Genomic DNA, 22,495 nt, shown 5'->3' on the forward strand with positions numbered 1-22,495 from the left:
ATACTTACCGTGGAATTCAGTAGATATCTAATTTTTTAAAATAAAATTCTTGTAGCATTAAAAAGAAAATGAACTCAATATCTTTGTAACAATAAAAGTAAGATACGTATTTCATAGAATGTCTTTAGTTCACTTAAATTCAATCAGGCACTAGATAGAATGAATACTAATTGTGGAGATTAATCACAAGCAATATATATCCCAACACTAAAAAAACTGAGTAAATATTTGATGAGTGAGTTGATGAATATTTTTCCCTTACACATATCCCTTTGATTATTTGTGTGTATATCTATCTGTCTATCTGTCTCTCTGTCTACCTATGTACCTATTTATCTATCCATCTATTATTATTTTTTGAACTACAGTCTGGATGTGTTTCTTCATGAAACATTCATTTTATGCCTTCAAAAGCATTTTTACATTATTTATAATATATATCTATATTTTATATATAATAACATCACTGTGCATTAACATTAAATTAATAACCATTTATTCTTAATCCAGCATAGGTAGATTTAGATATTTCAAAATTGGAAGGAGAAAAACAATTTCTTTAGGAAGATTGCATATTTTTGTAAGTTTCTAAAACACTGAAAACTTTAATGAGTTTTATATTTGAGGAATTATTGTAGTGAACTTGTTAATCCATAAATCTAATAATAATACCATCAAACACTTTTTGACTGCCATGGTATCTTAACAGATTTAATTTGTGGAGGAGTTCTAAAACTTGGATCCCAATTGTATTCTGGTGATAATAATTTAGTGGGTTTCTTAATAAAAATATATTTGTTTAGGTGATGTTCATATGTGCTGGTAAGTCTATTTTCAGTGTCTTGAATAGCTCCTTTCTGATATACTTTAAGGAGGTTTAAAACCTCCTGGACTGTGTCACCAAAAATTGCACTATGGTAATAGAAATCTCCCTCTTCAAAAGGGATGAAAGCTGCAGATTTACGTTCTCTCATAGGGGAAAGTTTTACCATTTTTAAAATACCACCATGCACTAAGTTGAGCTACAGATTTTCCCAGGGTTTCCACTCCAAAGTCATCCTTGAAGATCTGGTTTGCAGTCATAATGAAGAGAAAGTTGACTTCATGCTGGATGTGTGTTATGATGTAGTCAAGTAAGTTCTTCATGTATATGAAATGTAAGTCTTCCCATATATTATCTTTTTTTTTCCATATATTCTCTTTGATCACCAAAAATACTTTAAATGTTCGAAGGGGACCTAACACTATGGGAGGCAGCTTGGAGAAGCTATCCAGCAAGATGTAAAAGATAACATTGTAGCCAACCAAAAGGTACTTATTAGCAGATTGGATGAACTCTTGCAAGTTCCGAGCAGAAGACCTGTGGAACATGAAAAACAAACAAACTAATACACAACGGAAAAGACTTGTTTTGCTAAAAATCATCAGGAGATTACCTGTCATTTAAACATGATGTCTGACACGTGTCATTGTTGCTTAAGAACTATCAACATGTAAGAGTAGAGCAGTTGGGTCTAGAACTTAATGGTATTGGTTAGTGAAAGAGAATGTAGTGTGAGCTTGGGAGCCTGAGAAGAGCCATAGAGTTTGTTGCGAAAGCTAACTGGATACTAATGAAAAGATTCCCAAATAGTTTAAGGACTCAGACACAGCTGAAGAAAATAATCACTAAAAATAATTATATAGTCAGCCAGATATAATGGTTAGAGTTAAATATGAATAGCTCTTTGAATGTAGAAAGTCTATGGGTACTCATCCACATTTTTCCAAAATAAATAAAAGGATGACTATTAGTAGCACCTACTTTCTGGGAGCACATATTACAGCCAAGCCTATGGTAATGTCCAGCCTTTTGTAATATTTTTCCAGGACCTGTCTACTGTAAGTTCCGTCTCATATGACTGGAGCAAGCCAGTCAGTTGTTGTTATTACATCAGGACGTTTTCTGTTGAACAGACAAGAAACAAGTTAAGCAGCTACCACTTTATTATGACAGGAAAAGTTGTTGTCTAAGTGATAATAGCTAATGATTATCAAATACTTACTATGTGCCTGGCATGGTGATTAAGTGCCTTCCATTACTCATTTAATCCTTGCAATGTCCTGTAAGTACTATTATTATCCCCGTTTTTCATATGAGGAAATTTAGGTCACAGATTGGTTGAGTAAATTGCTTACTATCACACAGCTAATAAATGGCAGAGTCAGGGTTCAAGATCAGCCAGTGGGCTTCAGAATCTATACTTTAGTCATTATGACATACTGCCTTTTGAGCCCAAGGATTTTTTATTTGAGCTCTGACTGGAGCTTAAACTGAAATAGCCTGGTGTCTGAACATTTCTCTGATTGTTGCCTAAAGCAGGCAGCACCACTGTCTCCTTATATCTTCCTTTCTCCCTCCCCGCAGCTTCTTCTTTTCCTCTTTCTCCCTCCTCTTTTCCTAGAAGATCCAGAGTATTCTCTTTTCACCTTCTCCTTAATGCTTTAGGCCCATCACTACAACCTGGAAGAAAACGTGATTAGTCCATAAAGGAAGAATGACATTAGATTTGCTTCTAATAATAACAAAATGACAGCAGAAGTAGCAGTATTCGTAATAATAAATAGTTTGGCTGGAGGCAGGGCGTTAAACTATTAAAGTCGATCAAGACCTTCATTTTGGAAGGAATTGAATACAAAGTGAGAAGCCATTTTGCTATTAATGATCGCAGGTTTTAATCACAAATCCAGACCCAGACAAGTGTAGGATTTGGCAACACTTAATAGTATATTAATAATAATATAACAAATTCTTCTAAAGTGACCCTTTTACTGTTTTAGCTTATACATTTATTTTTTTATACATTTATTTTTAAACCCTCTCTGTTCTTAGAATTAATAGTCATGCACTTCTATTTGACTGTAAGTCTCAAACTCTACCTTAAAACTGGCCAGATGTATCCTTGTCACAGTGATGATACTTAGTAATTAGGCATGCTACAGATGCAAATCAATATCTATTTAAGACAATGAAAGGGTTTGAAGATTATCTCTCTTTCCTCATTAGATCTGATTAAAGATTTGCTGCCAGAATGAAAGAAAAAGAGTCTCTGAAAGCAGAAAGCAATTAAGAACCTGTGTTTAGAAATTGTTTGATAAAACAGAAGAGGAAGCAGTAAGAGCAGAGACTTAAGAGTCATTAGATTTATACTCTAGGTATGAAACTCTTCGCCTGGGAGGTAAATCTGACCAGAGGATATCCTCTGCAAAGGTGGCTTTCAGTAGTCAGGTCGACAAGATGATCTACCCTCTGGATGTTAGCAAGATGCCTTGCTTAGCCTCCCTTGTGGTGGGCTTAGTGTCTGTATACAAAGAGGCGCCAGGTACTTGGACTCCGGTGGAGATGATGATGAGCTCAATGACATGGATATCTCCCAGTGATGAGTGCCCAACCTGCCAACAGCAGGGGCCAACTCTGAGCCCACTATATGACACCATTTTTCAGGGACCAGCAGCCAACTGATGGCTGCTTGATTATATTAGACTCCACGATGAAAGGGACAGCAGCTTTCCCTCAGGAAATGTTTCATGTTCAGGATAGGGATTTGCTTTCCCAGCCTACAAATCTGTCAGCTTTGTTGACTTGCAGATACCTTATTCATTGCCATTATATCACACATAACATTGCCTCCGCCTAAGGTATACATCTCAGGGTGAAATGACATTTGGCTCAATTCCATGAAGTTCTCTTGTCTGACTATGTGCCTCACTCTCTAGAGGCAGCTGGCCTAGTAGAAAGTGGAATGGCCAGGGAAAGTCTCAATTTCAGTGACAGTTTGGAGATAATTCCCTGAAAGTTTGAGGTACTATCCTATTGTATACCATTCATGTTTTGAATCAATGAGCGATATGAGATACCATTCCTTCCAAAGCTAAAATACGGTCCAAAAAGCAAGGTGGGTGTGGAGATGTTCCAGCTCATGATTGCATCTAATAACTCACTTACAGAATGTTTACTTGCCATTGTTGTAACCTTGGGTTCAGTGAGTTTAGATCTCCTAGATCCCAAGGGAGGGGTTCTTCCTCTAGGAAATAAGTCATGGTTCTATGAACCTGATAGCAGGTCACTTGGGGTTCTTCATGATGCTTAGCTAAGAGGCAGAAAATGGCATTACTTCACTGGCTGGGGTGGCTGATCTTCATCACCGAGAGGATATTAAGATGTAGTTACACAATGATGGCAAGGAGGGCTGCATATAGAACCCAAGAGATTCTCTGGGGTGCCCAATAGTACTCCCATTTCTAGTAATAATTGTCAATAGGAAATTGTGGCATCTCAATAAGTTGGTACCACTAAAGGACTCAGAATCTTCAGGCATGGAGGTTTGGGTCACCCTAACAGATAAGAACTCTGGCTGACCCGGGGGTTGGCAGAGGATAAGGATACCATAGATTACCAACATCCTGAACAGTTAGAGAGGTGGGATTGTAGCCATGATTTATTATGTTAATTATATTTTTCCCCTTTCTCTGCCACTTTATAAGAAGACCACTGGAGATGGCTGTTACATTTTAGGTTCCAGGTGGGAATATGGCTGAATTGCCATTACCTCATCTCTTGACAACACCTTGTAGCTGATGGGACTGTGTTTCTCCTGTTTGGGGAACATGAGCTTCTTCATCTAAGTGAAGGTTGAGAATTGATGCTAAGAGGCAAAAGGGGGGATTGTGCTAGTTATTTACCTTCTCCTTATTTATTCTTAGACCTTCTCTGCCTGGTGTTATGTCCTGGAAGCAGACTGGTCATCCAGTCCCCTGCTCTGTGGCTTCCAACTGGTTCTTCTAATGGGAGGCCCCAACACAAGATCAGCAGGCAGGAAGAGAGGTTACCTATTCTCCTCTCTTTCTTCCAGCTTTGTTGAGATCTTGACAGTGGCTGTATCCATATACAGCTGCAACTTCTATTGGTTGACTCTTTCATGGTTTCGGGAATCCCTGGTCTCCAGGAGCATCATTCCTTCCCTTGTCCCTTTAGGCTTAGGGTGGTCACAGCTTCCTGCTCTTGCAAGCCCCTGTGTGCCTCCATTTCCTTTGCTGGGTCCCAAATCTCTGCTAACAATCTCTTCATTAAAGTTTCTTCATGTCACTTGAGTTGCTTCTTTCATACCGTGATATATTCAGTATCTGAGAAGCTTAGACAACACCTCATGAGGCCTGAGTATTCAGCAGGACACAAAGTGACCTGCTCATGAAGTATATTGTTTACAACGAAAATTTCCAGAAAGAAGATACACAGATAAAATTCTGGTCTCATGGTACTATAGACTATCATAGGTGTGACATAGAAAGAAGCACAGTGATGAGGGAGGGAAATAATATATATGGCCTAAGATATTTACATTCTTAGAAAAGAGAGAATAGGTATTAAAATGATTTTGATGCTAGAATGTGTCACTAAAATTTGATGAGATGTGAATCATGATAATAATATGGGAGGGAATAATTTGTTCAAAAAGTGTATCTGGAGAGAGAAGGTGGGGACCCTTTCTATAAGTCAAGGCTATATTGACCTATATCTAGTTCTAGGAAACTGAGTATAAGTCTAAAAGGAGTAAGAATCAGAAGTGATATATTGGAAATAAATTTACTATGAATGGATAGAATCATGATAGAATAGTACTAGAGAATTTCCACCTCTACTCCTGCTCTATCAGTATACAATTTCTCCATCTCCTGGCTGGATCACCATATTAGCAGCCTAGTTTGTGTTCTTTTCTTTTTCCCTCCCTATTCACTTAATTCTATAGATAATATGTGTATAATATACACATATACATAGATATATGTATCCAGGCTTTTAAAATCTTGTTTGTTTTACAATAATGAAATAATGCACACCTTTATGCATCTTGTTTTTCTTACTCAATACAACCTTGTGAAAATCCTTCCAGGTTATCTGGACTAATTCTTTTTTTTTTGCGGTACACGGGCCTCTCACTGTTGCGGCCTCTCCCGTTGCGGAGCACAGGCTTCGGACGCGCAGGCTCAGCGGCCATGGCTCACGGGCCCAGCCGCTCTGCGGCATGTGGGATCTTCCCGGACCGGGGCACGAACCCGTGTCTCCTGCATCGGCAGGCGGACTCTCAACGACTGCGCCACCAGGGAAGCCCTCTTATTCATTTTTTAAAATGGCTGCATAATATTCCACAGTGTGGAGTTTAGCCACTTCCTCACGAATAGGTATTCATTTTATTTTTGAAATTTTTCTCACTATGAAAAATGATACAATAAACTTTCTTAATCTTATGTCTTTGTGTACTGTTGCTGTTATATTTATCAGCTAGTCCTAGAAGTAGGATTCCTTTTATGTATGTTCATTTTTAATAGATGTTAATCAATTACTTTTTTTTTTTAAGTTTTTTTTTTTTTTTTTTGGCTGCACTGCATGGCTTGTCGGATCTTAGTTCTCCGACCAGGGATTGAACCCCGGCCCATGGCAGTGAAAGTGCTGAGTCTTAACCACTGACTGCCAGGGAATTCCTGGTCATTTCATTTTAAACTAAAATCCATGATGCTTAATAGTAAAGCACAAGCCCTCTAATGAAAGAATGCCTTCTACCACTATTATGTAATGGTATGTTATGAAAATGCTGACATTTCGATTAGTCAAAAGGCTTCATGTATTTATTTAATCCACAAATATTGAGCCTCTGCTATGTCTAGGATTCTTTTCTAGGCACTTTCTGTTGGGAGAGGCAGATAATAAATGAATAAACAAGCAAATAAGTAGTATACCAGATGTTGATGAATGCAATGGAGAAAAGTAAAACTGGGTGAGGGAAAAAGGGAATGGGAGGGGCCATTTTTTATGGGTGGTTGGAGAAGGCTTCACTGATAAAATAACATTTGTGTGGAGTCTTGATGGAAGTGAGAGAATGAGCCATTTGACTATACAGAAGATGCATGGTTCATGCAGGAAAACAGAAGGTGCAAAGGCCCTAAGGTGAGAGCATGCTTGGTGTATCTGAGGAATATCAAGGAAGCCAGTACGATTGGAGTGGAATGAGGAAGACAAATGTTGAAGATGTTGGGCAGCTATTTTATCTATAATTTTTTTTCACCTTTTAAACTCTTTGAACTCTCTGGAAAGGCATCTTAAAAGAGCATTAGTTCTTAATGTTAGTAGCAGCAAAAACCTAGAAACAGTTCAAGTGCCCTTTAATGAAGCAGTAGATGAACAAACTGTGGTATATTTCCACAGTCAATTATGCAGCCATCAAAATGAATGTCAGTGATACGCAATTTGGAGATGAATTTTAGCAATCTAACATTAAGGGAAAAAATAAATCCCTGAAGATTACATACATCATGATATCCTCTTTATAAAGTTACTGATATAAACAACTAAAATTTTAAACTAGACTTTTCCAGAATACACATGGAGGATATAAGTTTATACTTTAAAAAATACCGTATGCTAACATATATGGAATCTAAAAAAAAAAAAAATGGTCATGAAGAACCTAGAGGCAGGATGGGAATAAAGATGCAGACCTACTAGAGAATGGACTTGAGGACACGGGGAGGGGGAAGGGTAAGCTGGGACAAAGTGAGAGAGTGGCATGGACATATATACGCTACCAAATGCGCAGGGATATCGGCTCGGTGCTTTGTGACCGCCTGGAGGGGTGGGATAGGGAGGGTGGGAGGGAGGGAGACGCAAGAGGGAAGAGATATGGGAACATATGTATAACTGATTCACTTTGTTAGAAAGCAGAAACTAACACACCATTGTAAAGCAATTATACCCCAATAAAGATGTTAAAAAAAAATGTAAAATAGATAGCTAGTGGGAAGCAGCCGCAGAACACAGGGAGATCAGCTCGGTGCTTTGTGACCACGTAGAGGGGTGGGATAGGGAGGGTGGGAGGGAGGGAGACGCAAGAGGGAGGAGATACGGGGATGTATGTATATGTATAGCTGATTTACTTTGTTATAAAGCAGAAATTAACACATCATTGTAGAGCAATTATACTCCAATACAGATGTTTAAAAAAATAATAAATAAATAAATAAAAATAAAAAAGAAAGCAAGGGGATGATGAACCAGGATTCAGGACTGTGGTTATTTCAGGGACTAGGGCAAGGAAACAGAGTGGGGGTATTGAAAAGGACACAAAGCTAGACGTTGACGTTATAGAAGGTTGTAATTTTTGCTTCATTAAAAATAAGCAAGAAAGCACACAAATAAATAAAATAAGTGGATTTTGCATGAACTAATGATGAGAGTAAGTCATGAAGCAAGGATTATTATTCCTCTAATTCTCTGCACCGGCAGTCCATTAAAAATATAAATATAAAAAAGAATTCCGATAAGATGAAATACAAATAAATAGTAAACATAGAGGATGCTCAAATTCAATAATAATTACAGAAATACAGATTGAATTGAGATATTTCAACTAAGTTTTTCAAGTAATAAAATGTTTGATACTACTAGAATAAAATGTAGATATATAAAATAAAAATTATTAACATTTATCCTCTGTAGATTAGAAAATAAATAGTATAATTGTTAAAGGGCAATTTAGCAGCCTGAAGCAATATTTAAAATGTTCACAACCTCTTAAACCAATGATGCCATAATGGGAATTTATATTACAGATAAATTCACACAGCAGTTTACAAAACATATGTGTAAGGCTATTTGTTGAAATATTACTTACAATAGCCCCCAAACTGCAAACAATACAAAACCAACAGTGAATGGCTAATACTTAAATTATGGTATACAGCCATTATAAAGAATGAAATTCTCCCCCGAATGTTAATGCCAAAATCAAGAGGAGTCATTAATGGCATTTTTCAGGCTGTTACTAAAGAGGTTTTTTCTTTCTCCTAATAAAACCAGGAATGTTAAACCAGAAAACATCTTTCTCATTATGACCCTTAATTGCCTAATTCTTGATAAATAGGTCCTAGGATTGTGTATAAAAGCCTTAAAAGTAAAAATTCCAAGTCCTGGAAACCTCCCAGGTTAGCTAAAATTTGATGATGAAAAAAAAACTTCCCCATTCAAATAGAGTTATATTATTATTATTATTACTTCATGAGCAGAATTTTTGGTTCTTACTTGGGATTAAACCAGTCTGAGAGCTGAGGTTCTCCTGCTTCTTGATCCCTGGGTACAAAATGAAAATCATGTTAAGAGTAATCTGCTCATTCAACAAATATATGTTGCACCCCTATAATATGACAGGCACTGTTTGGTGCTGGTTCTATAACTATGAACATTTAGATAGTCTCCTGTCCTCAGGAAGCTGATAGATGAGCAGGAAAGATGATATTAAATAGATAATTACAGTACAGAGTGATAAGTGCTAATAGGGAAAACAGAGCATATAAATGGGGCATCCAACCTAAATTTGGGGTTAAGGGAAACCACTTGGAGAAGAAATAGAAACTGAGTCTGGAACAATAAGGGCTACGTTAGGGTGAAGAGGTTATGATCAAGGGCAGGAAGGCAAGGGACAGTATGGTTTCTTTTGCGGGGGGGTGATATATTTTAAAAATTAACAGAGCCAGAAAATAATGTATATTCATAGAAAATACAGATTTAATTTATCAAACATTAGTAGCTTATTATGTGATAAATACTCTTATATATTGAAATAAAGGGGTTGGAGTAGGGGTCCAGATGTTCACCTTTGATTTCCACTTAAAGATAGGATGCACCTAAGGTTTTGTTGTACTTTTAAGTTAATTACATAATTGACAAGGTTATGAGAGAACTTCCCTTTCATACACTGAGGATTTTTGTAAAATAAGAATAACTTTTAAGCGACTTGTGCTTCCAGAAAAATGGAATAGTCCTAATTTTTCCTATTCCTACCCCTAAATATAGCTACAATCCCTGGACATTATATAGAGAGCAAACAAAAGAACACTCTGAAAGCAAAGAAGCCAGTTCAGGTAGGCACCTCAGAACTCATGGATTGACATGGCAGTGAGTTCCTTGGGTTTTCTGCCACATGTATCCCAGATGAAATGCCAATGGATATAGACACAAAAAGAACCCTGAGAAAAACCTGCTCTTTACAACTAAAGGACTAGGAAAAGGGCAGCCTAGCAAGGCAGAAAACTTTTAGGCACTACTCACTCTACTCCAGCCCAATACCACAGAAAAACTGTGACCCCATATCCATGCCTCCAGCAAAGACCAAGTGGAGAACTGAAACTTCCACCCTCACCAGCCTGTAATGAGGCTCCCCCGACCCTCCTCACTGGTGTGGAGTTGGAGGAGGTCAGTGGGGGTTAGAACCTTCACCACTGCTCAGCATCTGTGGCCATCTCTCTGTGGTCAGTGTCAGTGGAGACCATGTGGGGAGCCTAAACTCTCATCCCCCCTCATTAGTAACAAGGAGCCCCTCCCCACTAAGTTCCAATAGAGGCAGAGTTGAGAACCTGAAATTTCGCCTCTCAACTGACAGTAATAGGGAGGTGCCAACCCATTTTCCAGCTGGAGCAGTATCAGAGGATGCCTGTGAAAACGCAAGATTTAAATAAGATCCAGAGTCTCATAATACCCAAAATATCCAGGTTTCAATAACTAATCACTCATCATTCCAAGAATCAGGAAGACCTCAACTTGAGTGAGAAAGGACAATATGCAGATGCCTTGATAACACAGATATTAGTTTTATCTGACAAGGATTGTAGAGCAGCCATTGTAAAAAAAGCCCTCAGTGGGCAATTACAAATACTTGAAACATGAAGAAATAGAAAGTCACAGCAAAGAAGTTGAAAGTCACAGCAAAGAATTTGAAAGTCAAAGATACAGAAAATCAAAGATATAGAAGATATAAAAAACCAAATAAATTTTAGAACTTAAAAATACAATTCCTGAAATAAAAACTCAATGGATAGGCTTAACAGTAGAATGAAGAGGATGGAGGAAAGAGTCAGTGAACTTGAAGACAGAATAATAGAAATCACTCAACCTGAACAACAGAGAGAAAAAAAATGAAAAAAAAAAAAAAAAGAACAGCATCTCAGAGACAAGTGAGACTATAACAAAAAAAATAATATTCATTTAATTGGAGTCCCAGAGGGAAGAAAGAGGTGGGGCTGAAAATTATTTTTTAAATGGATGAACACTTTCTAACATTTGGCAAAGGAAACAAACATACAGATTCAAGAAGCTGAGTGAATCCCAAACAGGATAAACCTAAAGAAATACATGCCAAGGCACATAATAGTCAAATTTCTGAAAACTGAAGATGAAAAAATCTTAAAAGCAGTCAGAAATGATTCACCTATAAGGGGAAAATAATTTGAATGAAAGTGGATTTCTTCTCCGAAACCCTGGACCCAAAAGGAAGTAGAACAGTATTTTTCACGTGCAGTAAGAACTATCAATCAAAATGTCCCTCAATAGGTGAATGCTTAAACAAACTTTGGTACATCCCTTCGTGGAATACTACACAGCATGAAAAAGGAATGACCTACTAATATAAAAAACAACCTGGCTGAATCTCAAGGCATTATGCTGAGTGAAAAAGTCTCATCTCAATAGGTCATATACTATATGATTCCATTCATAAAACATTCTCAAAGAGACAAAATTATAGAGATAAAAATAGATTAGTGGTCCTAGGGTTTAGGGAGAGTCAGGGAGAGGAACTGGGTGGGTCTACAAATGGTAGCTCAGAGGAGATCTTTATGGTGATGGAATAGTTTTGTATCTTGATTGCTGTGGTGGTTACAGGAATCTACACGTGTGATAAAATGTCAAATAATTATACACATACATTGTCCCAACATTGATTTCCTGTTATTAGATTACCATTATGAAAGATGTAACACTGAGGGAAATTTGGTGAAAGGTACATGTGACTTCTTTGTACTACCTTTGCAACTTCCTGTGAATCTATAATTATTTCAAAATCAAATATTAAACGTAAAACCTTTAAAAGTGTATCCTTTTTGACATTTCATAGATGTTTTTAGCCAAAGACATTTCATTATAGGATTGCTCAATATTTGTGCTCTTTCAAAATCCAAATCACCCAACTTTATTAAAAATATACAATGACAGGGCTTCCCTGGTGGCGCAGTGGTTGAGAGCCTGCTGATGGGTTTGTGCCCCGGTCCGGGAAGATCCCACATGCCGCGGAGCGGCTAGGCCCGTGAGCCATGGCCGCTGAGCCTGCGCGTCCGGAGCCTGTGCTCCGCAACAGGAGAGGCCACAACAGTGAGAGTCCCGCGTACGGAAAAAAAAAAAAAAAAAAAAAAAAAATATATATATATATATATATATATATATATATATATATGTACAATGACAAATGGAGAACTTAAAAAAAAGTTTTTTTTAAGGTTGGTTTCACTAATTCTTGGGTTCTACACAATGGTCAGTGGTAGAAAACATGGTTGACTAAGGAAGGCTATCAATCTAAAGAAAAATATCAACCTGGACAGAGATACTTAAACTATAGAAAATGTCAAAAACTTGTCTGGTATAAGCAAATGAGTATGTCAAGTGAGCAAAATTGGGAGATGTCCGTATAAACTCAAAGTGAGCAGTCACTTTGTGTCTGAACTGATAACCCAAGAAATTTGTCAGTGGTTGCCTCTAGGAAATTCAGTCTAGTTTTCTGTTCTTTCTGACTGCCATTGCCATTAGAATCTACCTGACTCCAGCCAGTTTGCCCTCAATACAGTTTGTAAAGTACTTACAGAACAAAGATTCTTACCAGCAGAGATTGATCTCCTCTAGGTTCTTCTTTATTCTTTAGATACAAGAAAAAAAGGCATTTTAGTGTTAAATTTGAACAAATGCCTATTGCAATTGAATAACAAAAAAATCTAGAATTCAGATCCATTCATTCACTCACTTGTTAGCCAGATAATTACTACAAAACTACTATGTGCCGGGCACAATACTCCTGTTCTGGACTACGTGGCATCTAGTTCTGATGTGACATTCCAGTTCTGGAATCCAGGCCTGCAATGAGCTTACGATCTATTATTTCTTTTTCGACTAAGATAGCACATTATCTTCAAAAAGATGATATTGATACTGTTACAAGTGACCACAAGTCCTTTCTATTAAGGCGCAACACGTCAGGAGGGCAAATAACATGGAGAACATGATACCAAAGCAATAGGGTTAATTTTAAAAGACATTAGCTCCCACAAATAGCTGACTTTCAAATAGCAGCAGTAGCATTGCATTGCTTATTTTAAAAAGATAAAAAAGGAAGGCATGGAGGTGGGAAGACTTTGAGTTTTTCTATGAGAGAATTTTAGCAGGTTAAAAAATTTGTTTCCCAGTATAGTTGTGTTTCTGTAGCAGGTTACTTTGAATCTTATTCCTATTAGATGGAACTTTGATGTAGTTTAAAATGTATCTGAAATAGCCCCCAACGCTCTATATCCTCTTATCTTGTCTAATTTCTTTCTTCATAGTATTATTACATAAAATACAATGCTCCTGACATTATATTGAATATTTCTTTGCATATTGTCCATCTTCTCCACCTAGAATGTAAAGCTTCATAAGAGCAGTCACTTTGTGTTATTCCTGTTTTCCCAGCACTTAGAATAGGGCACCAAGAAGGTGCTCAATAAATATTTGTTGAATGTTGAAAAATGAAAGAATTAATATATTTATGATTCGATTTGTTCCCCAAAGGGGAATTAATTTCTGATTAATTTAGGGAATATTTATTAATATTTTGGGGCAACACTTAGCATTTTAGATCAACTCTGCCAATCATTAAAGATAACTCATCAGTCTTTTGTATTTACCGAAAATGATGCTTCATCACATCAAGGATAAAGCAAATGCCATCAATAACAGCTTTCTCCATTTGGTATTCATTCCCTCCTAGAAAAAAAGAGGATAAAAATTTTGGGGGGAAGTAGAAAACAACCTTCTTGCCACCTTCTAATAACAGACTAATTTGTGGAAGCTTGGCCATCAATCCAAGTGTCTGATTCCAGAATGCTCAGCCTTAGGAAGAAGGCAGACTTGAGTCAGGAGAACCACCTATTCTGTTTGAAGTGATGCAAAAATCTCCCTCAGGGTGGGCCCTTTAGGAGGGATCCATTTTAGATTAGGTGCAAAGTGTCTGTGATATTCTTTTTGTATTCCTTTATCAAATTTCCACCCTGTTTGTGTAAAAGAAATTCAATAAAACTCATTCTATTTCACTTGGGCTTCTGTGACAATAAAATGGAGTACTAAGGGAGACATCATTATGCATTAGGATATATTCTGCCCCCAAAGTTGATTTATGTATCCCTATCTATGTATTTTCCTCACAAAGATATTAAGACTGATAATTTATTCAAAGTCTGTAGGACCAGAAACCTAAAAATATATGAGCTCTTTCAAAGGTATATCCTAGTAAACGGTGATTAAAAATATAAATTAAAGGCATTAAGCTCTAAAATGGAATATTTGGCTTCAGCCAATGACCAAGCTTGTGTTGAAGGCATTAGGCAGGATTTTCATTTACAAGCATAAACTGGTTTTCAGTAGGCATCATCCAAAAACAGGTCCTGCTTTTAGATTATATGTTGGAGTAAAATGGACGTCCCTGATACTTACTTTTTGAGCCCTCACTTAATGAGCAAGATGTTTTAGATCTGTACCTTCCAATATGGTGGCCACTAGCAACAAGTGACTAGTGAATACTTGAAATGTTGCTAGTCCAACAGTGGACTTTGAAGACTCACTATGAAAAAAATAATGTGAGATATCTCATTAATAATTGTTTATATTCAATACATGTTGAAATGAAATTTTGGATATAGTGGGTTAAATTAAATATATTATTAAAATGAATTTCGTATTTCTTTTACATTTTCGCAGTGTAGCTCCTGGAATATTTAAAGTTACAAATGTGGCTTGCATTATATTTCTATCTTACAGTTATTCTATAGACAATACCACACTGGGAAGGCTTTAACTGGACACAATTTTAGTGTCCTTGCAATGCGAAATGACCACCTTTTAAATTCAAGACCACTAGAAATGCCCTATGTATGTGGTAAGATTCCACTTAGCCAAATTATTTTCTGACAATCTGCCCTCAATGACATTATTTTTAAAGGTCAGGAGTATGTTGATGTGTCGCCTATTTTGTACAATATATTTTTAAGGCCGAGGTTTGGGGATGATCCTTATCTGTGATTTTGCCAGATCATCCAAACTTTCATACAGCTCCTTCCTAAGAGCCTTACCTTTAGTTTTGGTGATATAAAGTCCTAGGATGTTTCCCAAGCATTATATTTTGGGGTCTCTGTAAAAAAAATCAGATATTGTTTAATACTTTCCTGGTGTTTGAGTCTTATACTAATGGTGATGTCACCACTCTTTTTGATGATGAGAACATAAGAAAGTCATAATGATACTGTCATAATGATACATTTGGTAGGAAGTTTTTCTCAGGCTACCAGATGGTACAACTTTGTCTTATTTGAAAAACTAAAGGACTTAAAGAATGGTTTGCTTTTACTTTCCTTTGTTGTACTTCCTTACATTTTTTTCGATGACTTTTGCTTATGGAAGTAGATTTTGAGTGGTGTGTGTATATGAATGACAGAACAAGTGCAGCATCTTCTTTTAGGCATTGTCTAATTATCTCAGGTAAAGCTAATTTTTTCTTATGCTTTCTAAGAATATCTTAAAAGTACTTATTTTTCTGATTATGGAAGTAACACATTTTCATGTTATAAAATTTTTCAAGTGCAAAAGAGCACAAAGAAGAAAACGATCAAATCATGTCACACTTTCTGAGATATTCACTCTTCGTTTGAGATAAGCATGCACCTTTATTTTGCCTTCTTTATAGTTTTTCTTATTGAAAGAGAAAGACACATTCTAACAGAAAAAAAAGTTATATAATGTACACTAACTCTTCTTCTACCTCAGCATCTGATTTTTCCTATTATCCCATCCCCAGTGGCAGCCACTATTCATAGTTTCTTGGGTTTTATTCCATAACTATTCTGTGCCCTGAAAGCATATGTACATTTTTAAATATACAGTTCCCCTTTTCACACAAATGTGAGCATACTAAAAACACTCTTCAGTACTTTCAAACTATCACTCATCAGTGTATTTTGAAGATCATACCAGTACATCTCATACATCTGACTCATTCTTTTTCTGGTAAACTGTATTTTGTTATATGACTATATCATAATTTATTTTACCAGTTTTCTATTGCTAGAGATTTTGGTTATTTATTGTCCTTGCTATTCTAAGAAATGCCACAGTGAAAATACTTGAACATGCTCTATGAGCACATGTTGAACTATACTGCAGGATAAATTCCTAGAAATGGAATTGTTGGGTCAAAGGTTAAACCCATTTAAAATTTAAATAAATGTTACTGAATTGTTTTTCATAGCGATTGTTCCAGTTTAACTTTGTACCATCAGTGGATAAAAGTAATCAGTTCCTTGCACCCTCATCAATATAGTGTGTTGTTATAATTTTTAGTATTTGACAGTCTGAAATGTGGGAATTGTATCTCAGTGGAGTTTTAATTTGCATTTATTTTATTATGGTTGATGTTGAGCATCTTTTTGCATGTTTAAAAGCCATTGTAATTCCTTCTCTGTAAACTGTCCATACCTTTGTCCATTTTCTATTAGGTCTCTGAATTTTTATATTTTTATTATTTATTTATTTATTTTTATTTATTTATTTTTGTGGTACTGTGGAGCATAGGCTCCGGACGCACAGGCTCAGCAGCCATGGCTCACGGACCCAGCCGCTCCGCGGCATGTGGGATTTTCTCGGACCGGGGCACGAACCCGCGCCCCCTGCATCGGCAGGTGGACTCCCAACCACTGCGCCACCAGGGAAGCCCTGAATTTTTATATTTTTAAATAATTTTTTTTATTTAGACATAATTTTAGATTTAAAGGTAATTAAGACCATATGGTTTTAAGATAGACAAAAAGATTAATGGGACAGGATCAAGAGTCCAGAAATAGATCTACACCTATATGTACAAGTGATTTTGACAAATAGGAAAAAGCAATTCATTGGAGAAAGGATAGTCTTTTTTAAAAAAATGGCTCTAAAACAATTGGATATCCATATCCCAAAAGAAAAAAAAAAAAGAGAGAAGAACTTTGATCAGCACTTTGCACCATACAAGAAAAATTAACTCAAAATGGATTACTGACCTAAATGTAAAATTTAAAACAATAAAATATATAGGAGAAAAAACAGTTAAGACAATGAAAAGGAAACTGGAGATTGGGAGAAATACAATTAAAAATGGGCAAAATATTTGACCAGACATTTCACCACAAAATAAAACAAAACACACACAGAAGGCAAATAAGTATATGAAAAAAACATGTTAGTCTTTATCGTCATTAGTCTTTAGGCAAATGCAAATTAAAATCACAGTATTTACCACCACATACCTATTAGAATGGCTAGAATTTAAGAAAACTGATCACCCCTAGTGTTGGTGAGGTTCCAAGAACTGGAACTCTCATACGCTGTTGGGGGGAAAGTAAAATGGTACTACTCTGGAAGAGTCTGGCAGTTCCTTAGTAATTTGAACAAGCACTTACCATTCAATCTGGCAGTTCCTCTCCTAGATATTTACCCAAGAGAAACAGAAGCATATGGCCGTGTAAAGACCTGTTCATGACTGTTCACAGTAGCTTTCTTGGTAGTAGCCAAAAGGTGGAAACACCCCAAATGTTCAACAACAAGTGAATGTATAAACAAACTGTGGCATGGAATGTCCATAGAACGGAATAGTATTCAGCAATAAAAAAAGAACAAAGTATTGATGTATGCAACAACATGAATGGACCTCAAAATAGTTATACCGTGGAAGAAGCCAGACAAAAAAGAACATATATTGTGTGATTCTACTTATATAATATCCTTAAATATGCAAAACATTCAAACTATACAATGCACATTTTTATATTTTGGCTGCCCAAAACCTGAACACCCTTCATTTAGAGGGAATCCTAAATTCAAGAAACAAAAGCATCCTTCTGTCCAGTATGGAAACTGAAATAGGCAGAAATTTCCTTTCCCTGCCAGTTGCAGCTAAAACATGGGCACATGATCTAGACTGCCTCACATGCTAATCAGATTCTGCTACCTGGAACTTTGAGACTTAAGGGAATTCATTTTGAGATTATTTGTAATACAGTCAAGGACTAACATTATGGCAGATGTTTCCAAGGGTTTGGAGGTCAGCAGGGAGATACTAAGTGATGCAGTCAGGGTTGGCGCTCAAAGAGATTTATATCTATGGCATAATCTTATCTGTGCATTTCCTTCCTCAGTCCCTTTATACTTCTTCAGCTGCTGATTGCTAAGTACTGTGAACTGCTTCCTACCGTTCTGTAGTAAACATTGCTATTACTCACTACGATCTAGTTCCCTCTTCCTTCCCAGGCAGATGGCATATAGCACTTCCTAGCCCTTTTGCACTTGGCAGGGGCATGCGATAAGTCCAGGCTGAGGCACTGAAAAGTCTCTCTTCCACTGACATTGTGACTAGCAATATCACAAATAGTGGACCCACTACCATTCTGGGTCCCCAAGTGACAACATGGAGCAGATTGCTTGGCTCCAACCCTCACTGGTAATGTATGGTGAGTAAGGAAGGTTTTTTTTGTGTGTTAAGGTCACTAAGATTTGAGGGTTCAACTTTCCTACCCAACATGCCATTCCATAATTTTTTTCTCTGTTTAGATGAATCAGAATCATTTTCAATGTCCTGACAAATTCGGGTACTGGTGCAAGAAAGAGGGGTTGTAGGCAACATAAACTTGGGGAAACTGGGGGACTCTAGAATTGGTTATTAGGCCTTGCTTGGGGCTTAAAGGCAACTGAGAAATCACATGAGTGTTCAGAGAGAGGTATGTGGCAGGCTATGAAATATGGCATTAAACAGCTAATTAAATTATCCCTGGACTCCCATGAATGAGGTGCTCATTGATGACAAAGGCCTTGGGGAACAACAGTTCCTGCCATAAAAATGTGATGATGATGATGACTGGTGTAACACTGACTTATGGGCCAGGCACTACGCTACGTACATATATTAACACATAATGAAACGAAGGACATAAAGAGATCGAGGACCAACTGGCAGGTTAAATGGCTGTATCTAAAGGCACTTTAAAGGCTTAAAGAAAAATCACAAAGCTGGAGTTAAAATCTCCTTTGTGATCCACCTTCCATCAGATAGCTGTGCCCTTCATAGTTGTAAGGGGTTCCAACTCTCCTGATGGCCCTGGTTTTGGGCCTTTAGTAAGACCACCTCCTTCTGGTTCTTGGGTTGGTCACAGCTTCTCAGTCACCTCACTGTCCCACTGAGCTCCCTAGCAATTCCTTCACCTGTGTAACCAATTCTTGAATTAAAATCCCTTGTTTTAAAAACCCAGATTTTTCTGACTAGACCCTGATTGATATAGTTCCTAGTATATACTTGGGGTACTCTGGTGTCAAATAGCTTTTGCTGTATAAAAACCCACCCCAAACCTTAATGGCTTAAAGCAACAATGCTTGATTTTTGCTCATGAGGCCGTGCATCATTTTTGCTGATCTGGGCCAGGTTCAGCTGATCTCAGCTGGGAAAGCACTCGTGTATCTACAATACTCTGGTCGGCTGGTTTGGGGATTGCTGGTCTATATTCATGTATCTGGCTGTTCACTACATTAGCTAGGGCAATGCAGAAAGGCCACGGATACAGAGAGGGGGTAATAATGTCAATTTTGCAAACTATCCGCCAAAGACCCTAAGCAAGTGTCTCTCAAAATGGGATTCTGATATTGGGTTGCTCACCTATTTGACTACCATGAAACTGAAACCACTAGGTGGCATTTCAGGGGGCTCCAAGGAGCTCTGGTTCTTTATGTCTTAGTGCAGAAAGAATTCAGTGAGAGGCAAAGTGATAGATAAGAAGCGTTTTATTAGAATAGGACACATGTGAGGCTTACAATCGGGCAGGTGAGAGGGTGCCATGCCCTGAGAACTTAGTGGGCTACAGTTTTATAGTCAAAGGAAAAGGGGGGAGGGAGAAAAGACCACTTCCTTCCTCGTTCTTGAGTAGACATCACACTTCCATCACCAGCTCCTTCTCCAGGTTGGGCAGGGGCGTTTTCTTGTCCCTGCGCAGTCAAGCTAGGACTGTCATGGCACTATGGAAAAATTATTTCACGTCTCAGTACAATGAGGGTCTTTCACTTTGAAATGTCACCTTTCCACAAATTATTGTTTTTTATGTGTGCAGAGAGCATGTCCTATGGGTCATTAACTTACTGAGCTCACTGGGCAAGATGTGGGTCTCATGCCACCATTGTTTTATTGTTTTGGGGCATGTCTCATGCTTCTCTTGCATGGTTTTGTTGCTAAGCAAGCCTGCTTGGTTTTGTGGTTAAGCAAACGTGCTTTCTGGAGTGATCATTAACTTACATGGTTCTCCCATACTTTTTCTTTACTTACAATCCCCTAGTGGGATTAAGTATTTAATTATCTACTTTGTCCCTTTACTCTGTCCCTATCAAAACCCTGTTCTACTTGTGGGTTACTAGAAATCTGTGGTATATAGTGGCATCACAATTATTTAAATTATAACCTATTATTGCTTGGTAGGAAGTGTCAATCAAAGGGAAGACGGGCTTCCCTGGTGGTGCAGTGCTTGAGAGTCCACCTGCCGATGCAGGGGACACGGGTTCGTGCCCCGATCCGGAAAGATCCCACATGCCACGGAGCAGCTGGGCCCGCGAGCCATGGCCGCTGAGCCTGTGCGTCCAGAGCCTGTGCTCCGCAACGGGAGAGGCCACAACAGTGAGAGGCCCGCGTACCGCAAAAAAAAAAAAGGGAAGACATTATGTAGCTGCTGTACTAGCCCTCATGGTTATAATGAGGACAAGGTCTGTGGGATGAGAGCTTAGAGAAATAAAATAATACGTCTAGAAATTTAAGCTCTCAGTTCAAGGCATGGGCACAGAATAAGATCACTCTTATGGTGTCATTTTGTGTGTGCGCATGTGTGCATGTAAGTGGTCATCATGAGGATATGGATCATGAGCTGAGGATAAGGCTCAAAATCTAATTGTGTGTCCCTATCAAATTTACGGTTGAAATACTGGTATTTAGCAACTGGTAGAATATTTACATCAGTCTCTGACCCATGGTGTAAGGGCTACTGTGGTGAGCAGGGTCAAACGGAAGCCAACGTAAAAGGCTCTCCTACTAAATAATAAATCAGGTGGAGTCTGTAAAGATTAGTGCAACGATTAAGGACTTGAACATTACAGGCTGTTCATCCTTATCACATCCTTGTTTAACTTGCTTGTTTGGCCAGTATAAAAGCCAGATGAATTTGGAGAATGCCTGTGGATCATTATAAAGTTAATTAAGTGGTGACTCCAATTACAGCTACTTTTCCAGGTGTTGCATCTTTTTCCTGGAGCGAATGAACATGGTCCCTGGTATTTGGTCTGTAGCTGACAGATGTTTTTCCTTATATCAGTTATATGGATTATCAAAAGCAGCTTGCTTTTACCTGGCAGAGACATCGATAAACCTTAGAGCTATGTGAATTCTCCTGCATTGTCATAACATAATCCACAGTGTCCTTGGTCACCTGGGCAACTCACAGGATATCATTGTTAGCATCATGCTGAATATTTTGAGCAGAAAAGAGCAAGAATCCCAGATGTCATGCTAATACAAATGTATACCAGAAGGTGGAAGAAAAACCCCATCAAAGTTCAGTGGCTTGCCACACCACTGATGTTTCTGAGAAGCATGCAGGGTGTATCTGCTCTAAACAAGTTCCTGCTCATTGCACCACTTACCACCAAACCAGGGGCATCAAGCTCAGTGGGACTGTTTGGATATTGGAGGAAACATATATTGTATTTGAGTGCACTGCTCTGACCTATTTATCGAGAAATTGCTAACCCTGACAATTTTGAGTGATGCCCAGGGCGAGAGAAGGCTCTCTATACGGTAGAATCTGCAGAGGAAGCTTCTGTGACCCTTAGCAGATTCACGTGGAAAATACACTGTATGGAACATTTTGCATAGCTCAGGTAGCTGATGAATGCTGGACACATGGGATTCTAAATTTGAGTTATGACCTTTCCTACCCACCATGAACTTAATGTTATCTGATCCAACAAACTAAAAGCTTAGCTATATGCAGCTACAGTCCATTATCAAATGGAAGTCATTTCTAGGAGACTGGACCTTGGCAGATTGGAACATTGGTAAGAAGGTCGGAGGTCCTGTAGGGGCTGAAATAGGCACAGAGTGTAAGGATTATGTGTATCCCATGAAAATGCTCCCCAATGAGTGCTCTCAGTAGAGTAATCAAATAGAGAAGATCATTTGTTCTGTGATGTTGGTCAGCCTCTTTCTGTAGTCACCCCAGTGCTTGCTGGAGGGGCCCGTGTACGAAATGGCTTTAGTGGCAGGGATGGAGGCTCTCCACGGGC

At 37.9% G+C, this 22,495-nt stretch overlaps 1 protein-coding gene across 1 annotated transcript in view; it reads right to left on the reverse strand.

Annotated features, from left to right (window-relative positions):
* Positions 1–674: 674 nt before the first annotated feature.
* The window catches only part of LOC114884486 (N-acetyllactosaminide alpha-1,3-galactosyltransferase-like 1), a 32,123-nt gene continuing 10,302 nt past the window's right edge, over positions 675–22,495 (reverse strand). The window contains 4 exon segments of the mRNA XM_029203475.1: positions 675–966; positions 968–1,360; positions 1,805–1,945; positions 9,113–9,160. Of these exon segments, the coding sequence (XP_029059308.1) occupies positions 675–966; positions 968–1,360; positions 1,805–1,945; positions 9,113–9,160 (874 nt within the window).

This window comes from Monodon monoceros, unplaced genomic scaffold, assembly GCF_005190385.1.
Source record: "Monodon monoceros isolate NGI ecotype Baffin Bay Population unplaced genomic scaffold, NGI_Narwhal_1 Super_Scaffold_5, whole genome shotgun sequence".
NCBI lineage: Eukaryota > Metazoa > Chordata > Mammalia > Artiodactyla > Monodontidae > Monodon > Monodon monoceros.